Here is an 18,138-nt window from a genome sequence, read left to right on the forward strand (position 1 = left end):
CTGAATAATGCTTGTTGTATTTGGTGGAAAAAATGTAATGTTTAATTAATTATTAATTAATAATCAATGATCAATTATTAATTAATAATAAAAATCAGCTAAATTAACAATTATTAATTAATACATTACAAAATAACCAAGGTGTTCCATGAAAATTTCAGGATTTGTGAAGTGTTCCATTGTAGAAAAAGTTTGGGAAATGCTGGATTACCCTATTATCAGAATGGATTCTCCTTCTGTTGACATGCGCAGAAGTATTGAAAGGTCTCGTATCTTGAAATTATGCACTGCATAACTTCAAATCCGCATAAAAAAGAGACCCGTGTGTGTGTGTGTCAGGAAAATAATTATATTTAAGAAAGTTTTATGCATCTATATATTTATTCAGATTAGGTTAATTTTTGATGGTAGCTATAGATTCCAAAAATGCTTTTCTCTTCATAAACATGCTATGGAGAGCATGTTCCAGTTGATTCATCATCAAATTCTTGATATGGACAGGATTATTATGATAGTATTACATTAAAAAGATGCACCATTACTAACTTCTGAACAACAATTTTCCTTCAAATTAATCTGTTATCTGTCTTCTAAAGGCACTTTTTGTTGTATCAATCCACCTGCATCTTGGTCTTACTCTTGGCGTTTTTCCTGCCAACCTGGGGGAAAAAAAAAACAAAAAACTGGTTTTGCTAATTTTCCCTCTCCCATTCTGTTTTAAGTGAATCCATCTGAGATTAGTTCTGCTAACAATGGCAAGTTATTTTCTAATATCTTCATTTTTAATGTGATACTGCCGTCTTAGCTGGCCTGGTTGGTCGAGTGGTTAGCATATCCGCTCTCCAGCCAAAAGACTGCGGGTTCCAACCCAGTGGTGGGCATGGATGTTTTTGGATTTCATTGTTCTCTGTCTCCACCAACCTACAGTCAGTAGACGGTAGGTTGGTGGAGACAGAGAACTGTAGAGTAGGTGTCCTCCCTTGATGAATCTTTGGGCTCCCCGGGGATGTCATGTAATAATATGTCATCTGTCCACTCCACTAATCTTTCTCAGAACTCTCATATCAAAAGTCTCCAGTCTTTGATTAAGTGTTTTATTTCTAACCCAGCTCTCAGAATCATAAGTTAAAATTGGTTTGAACTAGTGGTGTAGCTAGAGTTTTTGCTGCCCGGAGCAGTCCCTAAGTTTGCCACCCCTCTCAATAAACACCAACAATACTACAAAAAGTCAAAACGACGTATAGGAAAATAAATTAAAATACTATTTTTCTTTCTGAAGTAAAACTTTAATTTCAACATTCTAAAATGTTATTTTTCTTGCTTTTTGTTAGCAAAATCGTCTATGACATTGGCAAAGTCTATTTCATAGTAATATAGGTAATTCTTAATCAATTTTATTTAGAAAAACTCCTCTCACAACTAGCATCACTTACAGCAATTGTGAGGAAAATTCGCAGTAGTATTACAATATTTGGAAATGAGTTCTCGAAACTGTATTTTAGGAATTAACTGCAAAAGTTCAAAAAGGTTCAAAGTGCCGTCTGGAGCGGACCCCCCCCCCCATAGTTCTGGTTTGAACGCTGTCTTGTATACAGCTAGTTTAGTATCTTGACTAGTTTCTCTTTTATTCAATTTGTCATCTCCACCAAAAAGAGTGCCTAAATAGCTGAAATGTTTTTCACCATTCAGAATACAGCTGAGGTTTTCAATGTTTCTGCCTATTTTCATTGTCTTTGTCTTTTTATTATTGATTTTCAGAACAAATTTATTACAACAATTTATTCATTTTAGTCAGGGAATCTTGTAGATTTGTACTGGATTTATTCAGAAGTATAACACCATCTGCATAAACCAAAGAGCTGGGAGTAACATCACCAATTTTGATTTCAGATTTAATACCACTTGCCTTCATAATGTGATCCATATAGATAATGAATAATAGTTGAGATAATGTGCACCCTTGTTGCACACCCGATTTAACATCAAACCATCTCTTCCTGTACCTCTTTCAATTCTAACTGCTGACTTACAACTTCATCATCAAATTCCTGACATGTACCCTCAAGGGGACTACATAATTCTTATAATGTCCCATTAACACCATATAATTGTAATGCTTTGATGAGTTTTCCTCTTGGCACCTTGTCATATGCCTTTTCAGCTCTACAAAACTTAAATACAAATCCTTATTTTATATTCCCAAGATTTCTCAACTATTTGTCTTATAGTGAAAATCTGATCCTGAAAATCTCTGTTTGGTGTGAATCTGGCTTGTTCTTCACAAGCTTCTCTTCCACAATTTTATTTAGTAGTTTCTCAAGTATACTTGCTTAAATCTTACTAGGAACACTCAGTAGCAAAATACTTCTGCAATTCTCACATTCAGTTTTATTTCCCATTTTATAGATGTGTGCTTGGACAGCTCTACTCCAATCATCTGGAATTTGGGTCTGACCATGCCTTCTGAATTATGCACTGCAGCCATTGTAAAACTTTTATACCTCCATATTTGAGCATTTGTGGTTGAATTTCATCTACTTCAGCTCCTGTCACATTTCAGGTTTTTGATAGATTTTTCTACTTCAAGTATGACTGCATTCTTGTTGGAAGTTTTATATCACTGTGCTGACACTGCTTGTTTCATTTAGCAATCTTTCAAAATAATTATTCCAGGCATCTTGAATATCTTTATCTTCAGTTTTCATGTAACCATTATCATCTCAGATTTCTTTTAAAGTACTGTACTCTTTCCTCCATTTGTGAGATTTTTCAATAGCCTCCAGAATATTTTCCCACCTTCCTGATATTTATTTTCTATGTTCTTACCATAGTCTTCATTTGACTTTTTGTTTAGCTACTTTTACACAGTGCTTTGTTTTTTTACATTTTTTCTCTATATTCTCTAAGACCACTAGCTGACTTACTTACAAGGAACTTTTGATATGCTTTCTTCTTTTCTTTGACCATCTCATTGACTTCCTGGGCTCACCATGGTGTTCTCATTTTTTTCTGTCCTTAGACAACCTCACCACACATTTCTGGCTGAATCAATCATTGATTTCTTCATTGTTTGCCAAGGTTTGGTTTTTGTTTTCAAACTTTTTACTTTTTTTTTTTTCCTTGTGTAATAGTTGAGTGTGCAGTTCACCTCTGAATGATATTCAAATTTCATTCATTTTAATACTTTCTGACACACTTATTTTCAATATGAAATTGAATTTTGTCATATCCAAAGCTAAATAGGGATCACTTCCTGTTTCAAATCCTCTGTACACCCCTGTTTCCTTGGGTGATTTATATTAAACTGGAGTTTTACTACATTGTAGTTTCCATCATTTTTAAAAAAGGAAAGACCAGAAGCATTTGAAGAGGATTGTGAACAGCATAGACAGATTGATCTTATGGATACATGGACTATCATTGGTATCTCAAGGGTGTATAAGACTGGAAGGACAAGTAAGGAAAGGCAATTTATAGAATTACTGAGGGATAACTGCTTTAAGCAGCAGGTGTTGGGACTCATAAGAACATTTGAAAAATCTGTTAGTGAATGACGCTACTGTATGCCTCCATATAGTGATAGGTGTCATGCAGTATTGACTTGGAAAATGACAGTGTATGTGAGTGCTTTGAATAAGAAGTATGTATGGAATTAAGTCAGGTGATTATATATAGGCAACTTGAAGCAATGCCTTGGCATGAGAAGTGTTTACAGGGTGTATGAAGGGAACTGTCAGACTTCATCCCCCAGTTAGAACAAATCACACTTTGCATAATGCTTTTGAGTGCGGTCTGCATAAAAAGTGTTCTGGGTGCAATATGGTGAGAAGAGTGATGATGAGATTCAGGAGTACTATAAAGAGTAGGTCTGGCAAGTACTGGCTATGGCTAAATTTCGATTATAAATAGAAGGTAGCCAAACATCATCATCAAATTCCTGCCATATACCCTCAAGGGGGTGTACAGGATATGACAGTACTACATGAAAAATTTACATCATTACTAACTTCTTATCTACAATTTTTCTCCAAATCAGTCTGTTACTTGTCAAGACTTCAACATTATCAGATCTTATATTTTTATCGTCTAAGGCACTTTGTACCGTACCAATCGCTAGCCAAACAGTCTAAGGGAAATCAAAGAGAATCTTATCACTGTGTAGCAAGTGGAAGGAAGAATGACTGATGAAGAATCAGTCATTCTTTGTAAGAACGTTTAGTAAATATGGATGGTAGAAAAGCGTTATATGGACTAGAAATGACAGTTTTTAATTGTTCACTTAAGGATATTGAAACTGTTGCCAGAGATGATTGATTCAGATGCATTTGAATTGATTTGGACTGAATGGGATAGGGGCATGGATGTGCTGATGTGCAAGAGAGCAGTGCTCCTGAGCTGATTATTCAACTTGAATCTTAGCACGTTCATAATTCCTAAAGGGTTGTAAAACATGATAATTCCATTATACAAAGGTGGAGTTTGAAACGATGTAGCAAATTTTAGACCAATTAATTGGTATATTTCATGTCCTTCATGCTTACACGGTGATCAGAATACATTATGAAAATGGAACCAGCTACCGCATTAGAGTGAAACTTTAGTTTAATATAAACCAAAATAAATACTTTTTTTACACCAAAAGTCAGGCCAATAGTTTTAATGGTTGATTAGTAACTTTAGCATACCATGTAGATTGTTGTACAGCTTGTTTCTTTGTATATATGCGTATTCTCCAGATGATGACCTTAACCACGCTACTGGCCAAGACGTCTGTAGACGTCAAGGTTATCATGGATGCAAAGTGCATATTAAAATTGTAACCACTGATATTACATTGAAATATACGATGGATACGAAGTGTATGAGGATGCGTATTTGATAAGGTGGTTAATGTGAAGGTCGAAACATCGAGTGTTTATTTTGGCTTATATTAAACTAAAGTTTTACTCCAACATGGTAGCTGGTTCCATAATTTTCATAATGTAATTGGTATCTTTGGTATGATCAGCTTAATTTTTTATGGGTAGGTCTTCCTTTACCAGTCTCCCAATCTGTTCATGTTTTGTTGTGTATGGGAATTGATTTGTCATAGTACTTCTAGATTTTGCCAAGGCATTTGACAGGCTTTTGTATGAGAGGTTATGCAAAATCCATCATCTGGATATACAAAATGCATAGGAGTGTCTGACTGATAAGTATCAGCAAGTGATATAGGGAGGTGCTGAGTCTAAAGGAGGAGTGTGACCAGTGGTGTGCTTCGTTCTGTACTCAGGCCTTTGCTGATTGCTGTTTAACTCATATATTAATAATATTGGCAGTAGTCTGGAGGTGCTAACCAGTTGCATTGCTGCTGATAATGATGCTGCTATTAGGGAGAATAAGGGATATAGCTGATTCAGAATTCCTTATGTATACTGGTTAATATTAGTGATGTGTTTCAGTTTTGTCAAGTGTAAAGTCATCATGTTTTGATGTCTTTACACAATATTTTGGATGGAGGATACTGCAGGCAGAGTATTGTATTAATAGAAATCTGCTGCAAATAAGTCATTGAGCTAGAGTTATAGTGAATAGATAAGAACCAAATTCAATCTAATAGACAAGCTTAGATGTTGAATGTTATTTGTAACTTATTTTAATAGTATTAACAACACCAAACGAACTATTTTATAAAAAAAAAAAAAGAACAAGTATGGTTGCATTAATTTTCAAAAATTTGGAGACTATTATCTTAAGATCAACTCCTATGTAGCTTTAATATATATATATATATACAGGGTGTTCGGGATAAATTTGACAGTTTCGTAAGGAAAAAGAAAATCTTCTTTGTATCTATTAAATTTAATGAATTGACAAAAAAACATTACAGGCAGAGTTAATTACAATACTATCAACAAGATTTACTCAAAATAACCACCATTAGCATCGATCACAGCTTCAATTCTGCTTCGGAACCTCGAACAAGCTGATGCTACAGTCTCCCTGGGAAGGGCCGCAAAAACTGTTTTAATTTTATCCATTAACTGGGCTTTTGTATTACTGGAAGCGCGATTGGTGTCTTTTTCAACTGCGCCCCATACAAAATAATCCATGGGGTTAAGGTCTGGGGAGTTTGGAGGCCAAACATTTGGACTGGTGAAGTCGTAGAAATTTTCAGACAACCATTTTTGACTTTTCCCAGAGGTGTGGCAAGGGGCCGAATCCTGCTGCCATACATACGGCCTACCATTGGCTACCCTTGTTATCCAGGGCTTGACTACAGTTAGCAACTCCACGAACAAAGCCCGAATTCCAATGCCAGGGTTCTTCAACACCTGTTCCTGCAGATTTGCGAGGAATTCTGCTGTACGAACGCAATCAGATCGTCTGCTAGGGATCTTTCTTCTTGCTACATCCTCGTAGTCACCATTGCAAGTCTCTAGTTCATGCCTGATTGTTTTTACTGTATTCAGGGAGCATTGGGCAGCAGTCGTAATATCCTTATTTTGATGGCGGGCACGAATCATCATGATACAAGTTATTCTCTTCCATGATTCAGGTGGGTTCCAGCTATCCATCCTTTCTGACATCTTGTATATGAATGAAGAAGGGTCCAAACTTTTAAATGAAGAGAAGTGTGTGTTAATACATGTAACTTACGGAAAAATATAATTAATTATAAATATGTCAAATTTATCCCGAACACCCTGTATATATATATATATATATATATATATATATATTTTTTTTTTTTTTTTACATCAGAGGGTAACAAATTAAGACTAGATCTTTTGTCCATTACACTTTGAATTGTTTCACTTACTCATTGTAACATGCAAACTATAACATGCTATTTTGTGCTCTGAAGATGCTAAATTGAAATTCATCAAAATATGAGCCAGAATAAGGACCAAATTGCTAAGGTAAAAGTTATCAAATAAAAGAACTGTTAAAAAGAACACTAGCTTGTAATAATAATAATAAACATTTTTGTCATTACTTTAATTAATAATATTAATTTTGTTTTGATTGTTAAATATATGAATAAGAGTAAATTGTTAAATCTGAAAAGTATTACAATATATTTTAATCTTGTCTTTTACAGCTCAGCATAGAGTAGTTAAACACCATTGGTGAAGACTGCAAATTAGAAAGCAACCTATATAGTGGTGATCTTTAGTGCAGTAAATATAATATATAGACAGGGGCCATGGATTGGATTTTTGTAGCCCAGAGGAAACAAAATGTAAAATTATTAATCATATATATTAATAAAACATCAAAACATTGCTGTTTGTCATTTAATGGTTTCTTATACCATTTGCATCCAAATAATACACTGCTTGAAAAGAAGTCTGAATTTCATGGTTGGGGTTACGCACTTTGGTAAGAAACATTCAATGGGCATCTGTCACACCCATTTCATCTGCTCGGTAGAGGGTGTAGCAAGTTATTACTCCTGACATGGCTTTCCAAGCTTCCTCATCCCACTGTACATGCTCTACACCACTGAAGATGATGCTACATGTTGGTTCAGTTAATGTGAGGCTTTCATATAACAGTCCTACCATGTGAGCCTAATTTCTGGATGTTTTTGGAAAGATTTGTGTTCCAGTCGATGCTCAGAACTCTGCATTCAACGTGTTGGCTAATGAATGCCAGTTTTTACATATCCTCCGTAGCACCCTATGGTTGTGTGAGGGTATTTGCAGTTGACTGTCTACACTTCCATCTCAATATGGTATCACTGATTGTTGACTTGGGATGACCTAATTTGTTAATAATTTGCCAAACAGATAGGCCTGCAACATGGTGTCGTATGACAATGCCCCTTTCAAACTCCAATTCCCTTATCCTTTTTTTTTCCCCACTTATTCCATTTCACCCAGTTGCACTGATTTGGGAGTATCATATTCCTTCAATTTATACCAGCTACAAAAAATGACTTGATAAATTATGATTCACCTTGCCTTTGGAGGTTTCCGTTGACTTCTTTCCAAGCAGTGTATGTGCACAGTTCACTGTTTGGGCTGAGACTCATACCTTATATACTGGAAATCCTGAATGGCTTGTAAAAGTTCCATATACAGTCGGGTCTCTTTTTATGCGGTAGATATGTTCCACAGAAAACTGCATTTTAAAAAACGGTACAAAAAAAAGATCTAACTTATGTTAAAAAATTAGGGATATGTTCCATAATTTTCTAAAACCGAAGCAATGAATTAAAATAAACTTAAAATCGCATAAAAAGTTTATAAAAATTCAGGAAAATAAAAATGCCTAAGTTTGTTTTAAAGCTTTATTCATTTAATATTATTAAAAAGTAACTTTTTTTTTTTACATTTTTTCATCAGAATTATCGTTGCTATTAGACAATATTCGGCAACGTTTGCAAACTGATGCGAAACCACTTTCATCACCAGGAGATAGTCAGCACATCAGATCTGTATGGTAAAGGCAATGGGTCTTCACAAACAATTAGCGTCACCCCCGTTCTGTGCTAATTTTTTTCTTTTGACAATGTAATCAGTGATTACATTTGCGATGATGATTTTACTAATTTTTTATACAGCTTGCGATATCCATAAATACAGTTCTTCAGCTCATGTTAGAATTTAAAGGCTCTCGTTCAGAATTTGTGTTATTAACAATAAAATGATTTTCCGATTTACTTCACAGTTCAAGACCTCGAATTATATTTGCAGTGAAGGGCACAGGTTTTTCTTCTGCTTCACTATCGTTTGATGGATCTTTGAAGATATCTAAAGTTAATCGATATCCAATAATATCGTCACTTATGGCATCCACAAGCAATTCGTCTACATCATTCTGCTTAAATGTATCAAAACCACTAATTTCATGTGCCAAAGTAATGATTTCAGCTGATAACAGATGTTTGAATGGTTGCACTGTTTGCAACACATCCAGGCCAAGTTACTTTCCAGCAGGCATTTAAAGTTTGTATTCTTATTTCAGCGATAGTAGATGCAACATGATGAAAACAGTTCAAAATAGAAAATTTTTTCAAAAAGTCAGTTACTGTTGATTAATTTTCTAGTTTATCCAATATAAATTGAAAAGTGCCTAACGTAATATTTTTTAAAACTAGCAATTATGCCTTGATCTAATGGCTGAATAATGCTTGTTGTAATTGGGTGGAAAAAACACTATCTACACATTTGGATGTTCTAAATGCAGATGACTTGGTGCATTGTCAACAATTAACAAAATAAAATTTAGAGCTTTTTTCATATATGTTTCCATTTCTGGTACAAAGCAATTATTGAACCATTCAGTAAATACAGCACTTATTACCTAGGCCTTTGTATTAGCCATCCAATGTACCGGCAGCTGTTTTAGATCTTTGCCTTTTAGAGCACGTGGTCTTAGAGATCGATTTACTAGGAAGGGTTTCAACATTCGATCCCCTGATGCCTTGCTACAAAGTAACAACATTCGATCTCTGCTTGCTTTTTTCTCCGACTGTGTGATGTAAGTTCAACTAGGCATTTTCTTCTAAAACAATCATTTTGTCAGCGTTTGAAACTTGATCGGGACAGTATCCGCCATTTTCAATAATTTTTGGCTAACTTCTCTTGAAAATGTTTGCTTCTTCATCTGCCGCTGCAACCTTGCCTGTAATCTTCATGTTATGAAATGCATTCCTTTTTAAAAATCCGGTTAGCTAGCCGAAAATTCTTTATCAGCCCTGGGAAGCAGAAGTAAACGGCTCCAATTGCTTCATCTGTTCATAAAACTGAAGAGCTTTTTGTTTAATTAAATTTCAAAAAGTCAAGGTTAATTCTTCAATCCAAATTACGAGTGCTCATTCCGTTTTTTTCTAATAAAGCTCTTGAGTACAATGATAATTTGGCATAGTTTTGTGCCAAAAATGACCGATTTTCTTGTGACTTCAATCTTTTTAATTGCTCTTACAGTAGATTTGCCTAGATTAAAATGTTTACCAATCGCTGTAGATCCCTCTCCTTTTGCTAAGTGATCCAAAATTGCAATTTTTATTTCTAAAAAAAAAATTTCTTTGGTGCTTTTTTTCTCCATTGGGCCAAATTAAATATTAATAAAATATAAATTAAAAAAAAATCAAATTAGCTTATGATAATGAAAAGACAAACATGCAAAATTAAACTTCATGGACACTCACTGCTTACATGTTATGTTACGCCTGAATGCGCTGCAACATGCTGTTAATTATGTACAATGGGGAAACCCCGAATTTGCATGAAATATGCCCCGCATAAAAAGATACCGGAGTGTACAAGACCAACACCAAATTGGTCTCATTTAGGATTTTCTGGTATCGTATGGCTCCAACAAAATAGTAAGCTTTTATATAATGGAGCTGCTCTTATTCCAACCTGTGGGCTAAAAATTACATTTTACTAATTCTAATTTATTACATTAGATTATTAATTAGACACCCAAATATTTTTGGAAGGTGGGGATGGCATCGTGTCAGGATAAAATTGTGCTGCAAAAATTACACAGATAAAAATACACTAAGAAAAAAATTACACATAAATAAAATTTACCAAAAATTGTACAAACTTTATAACCAGCAAGAGGTAAATCACTAGTGCAGATTTGGGCAAGGGGAGGTGGGAGGTGGTTGTGTTGGAAACTCAAAATGATGCAGTGATTAGCTACCATAATTAGTACTTACCTCAGATTTACAAGAAATAATTTCCTAAGGTAAAACCAATCGACAAATGTTAATCACCATGAACTGCTCAAGAATTTCTAATTGTTTGGGGAAGGTATATAAGTAAATTTTTGTCTTTCATTCTTCAGTTCTAGTTCAGTGACTCGTAATACAACGTGCGACGTAATAAATTTCGTGATTAATTTTTTAAATTAATTTTTAATTTACCCATGGCTGATTTTGAGTACGGCGTTAGTAATATAGATGATCAAATTATAATTTACAAAGGATTTAAGTTTCTTCATCACCGTGAAACTGCTATCGGAACTATTCATTGGCATTGTGCAAAGTTGAGAAGTTTACATTGTCTATCGCTGCTCCATACGTGTGATGACAAGATTATCTGTCAGTCTTCAGAACACTCGTGTTAATAGGACTTGAATCTGAAGCTCATCAACTTGCAAATCAAATGAAAAGAAAAATGTCGAATCCAGGTGCAATGTCTTGTACAATTATAGCTAACAGTTTAGTGATTGTATCAGACGGATTAAAAATGTGCCTACCAAAGAGGAGCTCCATGACGAGGCAATTAAATAGATCCATACCTAAAACAATCGGAAACTTCCCGTCAAATTCAGATAAAAATTTTGAAATTCCAGAGTATTCTAAATTGATTATTCATGATTCCGGGGCAGAAGATCCAGAACGTATAATACTAATTTGTCACAAGACTCTTCTAGATCAACTTGTAGTTAATGATTTTTGGCTAGCAGATGGTACAACATTTAAAGTGGTTCCAGAAATATGTTATCAGTTATATAGTATCCATGTCCAATATGATTCAGGCATCGCTTTTCTTGTCTACTGGCTCTTCTACTAGGAAAAAGGAAATATATGTGAAGATGCTGAACATGTTACTGGAGAAAATTTCTCAAGCTCGACCACGAAAAATTTTGACCGATTTTGAAACAGCAGCAATGAATGCTTTCCACACTGTGTTTGAAAACATCGAAATTGGTGGCTGCTTTTTCCACTTATCACAATCTATTATATGCAAAGTAAATGAATGTGGACTGAAATCTCTATGAATCCAATCAGTCATTTGCAGTACACATTAAAATGTTACAATCACTTGCACTTTTACCAGAAGAAGTGTTAGAAACATTTTTAGAAGTTGCTGATCTGTTCTCTAATTTAGACGAATATAATGAACAAATCGAGCAAGTTCTCCTTTACTTCGAACGTACATATATTCGAGGGCGACAGCTCAGGAACGGCACTTATAGACAACCTCTATTCAATATTTCTACTTGGAACCATATGCAGCCAACTATAGCTAGAACTACAAATTGTATCGCAGGATGGCACTATATACTTCAGTCGCTCTTTCAATGTTCCCGTCCAACTGTTGGGAAATTTTTGGTAACATTGTTAAAGAATTATCTTTACAACATACAAACTATTTGCAGCATTTAACTGGTCAACGAAACCCAGGACGTCGTGGGTACATTTCGTTAAAACAACGTATTTCAAATATTGTACAAAATTACGACTCTAATAGACGATTGAATTTTTTACGTTGTATAGCTTAATATGACTTAGTGTTTGTTTTTTTTATTATTTTTTGAAATAAAAGTAACTTTTGCAATATTAAGAAAGTTTGTGTTTAATTAAGAGCCTGTGTAGTTCAGTGGATGTGGCGTTTGCATACCACGGCGCTTGACCGCACGAAGGAAGACTTGGTTTCGAGTATAGTCGGCGACTAGAGGAAATTTTTCCAAGCCTTTTTTCGACCGGTTCCCGAGTTAGTCGATCTCTGGCATGGGCAAATGGATTTTTTCTCCCAGAAACTCAAACTCGACCGTAGAACCAACATTATTTCAGACATTAAATATGAGTGTTAGGGTTGGGGACCACGAGATGGCGGCACTTGTTGAGCCGTCACTCTTCACTGCGTGCCACTTAATTAGTGATAGCCTTGGGCCAGCTATCTCTGATTGGGTACCAGTGGAGATTGAACTGCCCTCTCAGTCTCCAAAAGTTAGGGCTAAAAACGTCCTTGCCTACTCCCTATATATACCGGAATAAAAAGGCGTTAGCTGATTTTTTTTTTATGTGTTTAATTTGACAACAAAATATCAATAATATTTTAATCGAATTAAAGTTAACAGGTAGGTCTTATAAAGTATTACAAAATTAACGGAATCTTATCTGAAAATAAATATAAAATTCATCATAAAAATTTAAAAATTATAAAGTAAAAAACTTCGGTGTGAATATTCAAATTTGTGTAATTTTTCTTAGTGTATTTTTATCTATATATAATTTCATCCTTGTGTAATTTTGGCAGTGTAATTTTATCCCATGTAATTTTAACATGTAACCGGATGGCATCTATTTATGGTTTAAAGTTTTTTCATTTATTTATAAATTAAATTTAAGATGCCAAGAAAAACAGCATTTATATTTGAAGTATCTTAAGAACCAGGCAGCTTGTTTATAGATGTCTTCAACTTGATAATTGAACTGAATGTAGTATGAGATTGGAAAAAAAAAGTTTTACACGAGTATATCTGTTATAGCAATCTGTACTGTTGCTGGCATTACATAAAATAGTCAGATTTGTCTTGTAAGTAGTAATTACATTGCTTACATAATCAGTGCAAGTGAATATGTAATTTTTTTTTTCTTAGTTCTAACAAATGTAATAACATTTGTTATTAATTTTTTCCATTAATAACACTAAACTCATTCAAATACTGGTAAATTTCTTCCCTTAGACACGAATTGCTACTTCTTGTCTGGATGGAGTCTAAGTATGTGGTAAGTGGAACTGTCAAGGCTGTTGGCGGTATACATCAAGTTCCTGACATATACCCTGAGTGGAGTGATGGTGCACAACTTGAGATGACAAATTATTGCTGCCATCTCATAGTCCCTGACGCTAATATAATATGGTATTGTCTAAAATAATGCTGAGTTTATTGAGTTCATGGGAGGAAGAACTCGCTTGACTGTGCTAGAGTTTGAATGTCAGAAATAGTAAAAATTCTTAGAAAAAGTTCCTCTAGTTGGCGACTAGAAATGAACGTAGGTCTTTAATTTCACAGCCTAGCATCATCGATGCATACTTCCTTTCCATTGAGACATTAAACCAGCAAATAAATATATACATCATTTTAAATAATATTTATAAAATATGCTAATGTATTTACCCTGAGAAGGTATCACTATTTGTTACATTATTTGTTTTTGTAAAATTTTCAGTCAACTGCAAGTATGAAGTGTTTCCATGTATCGTATGTTATTATGCAGGTCTACACTCCATCATGGTTAATATTTATATTAAAAAAAATTGGCTAACACCTTTCATTCCCTTATAGGAGGATAAGCGAGTCCTTTTTATCCCTAACGTATGGAGACTGGGCAGTTCAATCTCTGCTCATAGCTAGCAGAAATAGCTGAACCAAGACTATTTATGAAGGCATAAATGGCTGAGCAGTGTCGCTATCTTTGTCGCTGCCCTAAGCTTAACAAATACCGTATATGTCGGCGTATAAGATGACTCTGAAATACTACAGAAAACCCCTCGAAATCATGGGTTGTCTTATACGGCGAGTATAAAAACGGAAGTTTAATTTATTGGATGAAGATTTAGGTAGTTACAATACATCGTTATTTAAGAAAATAGGCAGTGTTTATAAACAAATCAGATTAATTTTTTGTTACATAAATTTATTTAAAATATTTTAATAGATACATCTTAATAAACAAATAATAATTATTAATTGAGGTTTTATTAACCTCAATTTTCATGTTAATTGAGATTAACATGAAAATTGTTAATTTTCATGTTAATTTTCTTCATCTGTTGAAAATAGTTCTTCAGATTCATCGTTTAAATGATCATCATATGCATCCCAGTTCGAATTCGGTGAATTGATTTCGTTTTCATCTTCATCAGTGTCACACAACGGATCATCTTCAGTACCATCCATAAGATTAGAGATACCACACTTTTTAAATGATTTTATTACAGTATCTACTTTATTCCATGCTTGGATCACAAAATTGCACGATATATCAAGTGATGCAGCGCGCGCGCATAGATCCACCGTTTGTAAATGGTTTTTCACCAGTCAACATCCAATTCCATAAACTGTTTCGCTATTTCTTGTTATTTATATTTATTCCTTTCTTATTCATACCATTCCTTCTTACTATTGCATACTTAATTTATCTATGTTTTGCACTACGAGTTTTATGCCAATGGAAGCTAGAAAATTTATTTGATAAGACTGCGCCACCAGTATCTTTTAAATGGCATAAAACTCAGTAATACAGCCGGTTCATTTCTCTCTCTCTAACACAAATTCCTTCAGTAAAACTTTACAGAAACAGTCGTGGTCTACTTGCATTTAACTGTACGCTTCGGCTATCTTACTTGGTTTCCCGCTCTTAAGTTCGCGAATTTTTAAGGAATAGTGCATTGTAAAATAAACAATCAGGTGGCACTCTATTGACATATAATTAAAACACATTTTATTTACAATAAAAACAAAGTACATTAAATAAGCGATAAGGAGGTTTCTCTCTCTCTCTCTACCTATCCTTATACTTTTGGTATAAAGAAACAAACTTTCCCTTTTCAATATTGAATGACTATACAATATATTTACTCTTATTTCTCTGCTTAAAAAATCAAATTGCTGAGATTAATTTACTCCTAAAGAGATTAGCTAGCTATGGCAAGTTATCTTACAATTTATATTCCAGTTAACAACAAATCAGAGGACTCTCTTATACATATTTCTTATTACTATTTCTTATCAGTCCATCTATGACATATCTCTTAGATTACAAAAAGAATGTAATTAAAGGATATAATACACTTACAGAGGCTCTTTGTTACGACACCTTCCAAAGGTCCTGCATCAGAGTCACTATGGTTTTTCTTTCATCACAGGCCTTAGGTTTCTGTCTGGATATTCTTGTTTCAGGGGAGCATCGTCGAAAAATTTGGCAGGTCCTGCACTGCAATCTTTCTAGTACTCAAAAGTTCAGGCAAGAAGTTTCAGCATACAGGTTTGAAGATCACTCTGCGGCTTTTGGCTTTGATTGACTTCCCGCAGCATTAGGACATCCGACCGGCACTTGGCTTATTTACATCAGCTGTTCTCCCAAATTTTTCTCTGACATGGGTTCACCTTAAAGTCTGGTCCTCTGGGTCAAACTGCTTCTGGTTCTCTGCTGACTGCCTCTGGCTGGCTTTGGTAACAGCGCTTTCCTCTCCTCTAGGTAACTGTGGCTTGCCTCCCTTCTCGATAACTGTGCCTCGCCTCTCCTATCTCGGCAACTGGACTCTCCCGACGATGATTGGCTCAGTCCCGTTTTATTTTCCCCTTCACAGGACCTTGCACGAAGGGTTGTAAACCCCGAAGAAATCGGCAGTTCTTGATCTTTTCGTTAAGGCCGGCCTGTTCTTTTATCTCCTCCATGCACTCTTTTTTCCTTGTCTTGTCGGGCAGCAGAAACTTCTCTGAAACTAGCGGATCTCTTTGATACTAACTTTGAAGGTGTTCATGCGCAGAGCTCGCAAACAACTTTCTCACACATTTAATCGTAAACAACTTTCTTGTGCTCTTATACTTAGCTATTATACAAAGTTCCGATTGCAAAGCATTGCGTTTGTTTTTGACATTCTAGAAACTTTAGTTAAAACAGTAAATACAATCAGTTGCCATAGGATTATTTGCAGTAATATTTAACATATAATACATAGAGAAAAAAACAAGGTTATTTTTGTAACAGTTCTCATTTGACTTGAGACTTTAGATTTTTACAGAGGTCATGAGACTTGACCTCTGTAAAAATCGATGTAAAATTGTAAAATGCATTGGTAATTCTAAGCTACTCGAGTTTTACAATTCCACTCTACTCGCGATCTTTAAATGGTTTGTTCAAGCACGCATCTAGTGGTTGCAATATAGAAGTTAAACCACCTGGTTTAACTTCTATATAACAGCAATTTTTGTGTTATTTTTATCTAGAAGAAAGTATTCTCAATTAAATGACTACAAAACGTCCCATACTGATAAACTGCATTTCTTCATTATACTGCCTGGTCACGTGTTCCACATATTATTTATCCATTATTTCACACGATTTTCGTCCATCCATTCTTTTTAATGAAAATTTGCAAAAAAAAACATGAAGGAAATTTTATCTTAGGTTGAGTTTTACATTTGAAGATGATTGGTTTTAACCAGGGGCTAATTCACCATTCTTGCTGTGCAAGCTCACTCCTTTGAGAAAGAAGTAATATTTATTTGTTAATAAATGCACGCATTTATAAGCATTCCATTTAGGCTTTTATTTTTGTAGACAGAAGACGTCTTAAGCTTGCGCGGCAATAATTGAGCTTTGTGTTGTGTACCGAAGGCCGATGCTTGCTCGCCTAGACAAAGTTGCCTTGGCTTTCTCGGTTGTAGGAGCTTCCAGGTCCTCACTGCAGCACTGTGATTTTATGCGCGCGCATAGCCATTTCCGCTCCCTTTACGTCGTCTTAAACACAGGGCTATATGCAGTCAAAGTAGCTCTAGCCAGTGAGCTTCAGCCAGTGTGTGTTATTGGGAAAATTAAGTTACAAGCAACTTTTTATGATGTTATTGACCAGTTCATAAAAAAGAACCATAGGAGGAACAGTGTATATTGAAGGGGAAAGAGTAGATTATAGTAGAATAGAGTAGAATTATAGTAAAGGCTTATAGAGGGGGACATAGTTGTAAGGCCAGAAATGGAAATACCCCATGGCCCTCGTGTACCCTAATAGCATAAGGTCATAAAATAAGAAGAGTTGGCTGAACAGGCCTTCTAGGAAAGATTAAAATGAGTGGATCTTCTTCATAGGAAAGAAGAGGATAGATCCAGCTAGGGGTCCATGGGAGTGCCGCTTCCCTTACAATCAAGATGATTTCCCCTTATGGCCCTGTTAGTCCACGAGTCCTTCAGTATATTCGGACCACCCCACCATGTACACACACACACACACACACACACACACACACACACACACACACACACACACACACACACACACACACACACACACACTTGTACACATACATACACTGTGGGCTCCCCTATCTGTGACCCTGCGATGCGCTCTTTAGGGGTTACAGGGTTCCTACGAGTCCTCCTAAACGATTCAACGATGATTTCTAAGGCTGGAACAGGCCACGTTAAGCCTAAATCCTTGATATGCATGATGATGATGATGATAATAAAGAAGAAGCATAGCATAGAATTTGTATTCGAATAAGAAAAAGATAGAATATCATTTGTATAATTAAATGTACATAAATTTCAAAATATATACTGGGTGGCCATAAAATAACATTTCCTCTTTGGAGGCATCTGTAGCTAAAAACCAATAAATGGAATGAAACCAAATTTTATATTGAGACTTTTGAAGGCACGGAGAGATGAATTCCATGAAA

The 18,138-nt window shown here is 35.0% G+C and overlaps 1 protein-coding gene across 1 annotated transcript in view; it reads left to right on the plus strand.

Moving 5' to 3' along the window:
* Positions 1 to 7,268, plus strand: part of ATPsynF (ATP synthase, subunit F) — a 65,835-nt gene extending 58,567 nt beyond the window's left edge. Inside the window, exon 4 of the mRNA XM_090415401.1 lies at positions 7,085 to 7,268. Coding sequence (XP_090271527.1) covers positions 7,085 to 7,116 — 32 coding nt within the window. The 3' untranslated portion in view covers positions 7,117 to 7,268. The remainder of the gene's footprint in view (positions 1 to 7,084) is intronic.
* Positions 7,269 to 18,138: the final 10,870 nt, after the last annotated feature.

The sequence above is a fragment of the Typopeltis vanoorti genome, chromosome 3 (assembly GCF_054136105.1).
Source record: "Typopeltis vanoorti isolate ZY-2024b chromosome 3, IOZ_Tvanoo_1.0, whole genome shotgun sequence".
Lineage (NCBI taxonomy): Eukaryota > Metazoa > Arthropoda > Arachnida > Uropygi > Thelyphonidae > Typopeltis > Typopeltis vanoorti.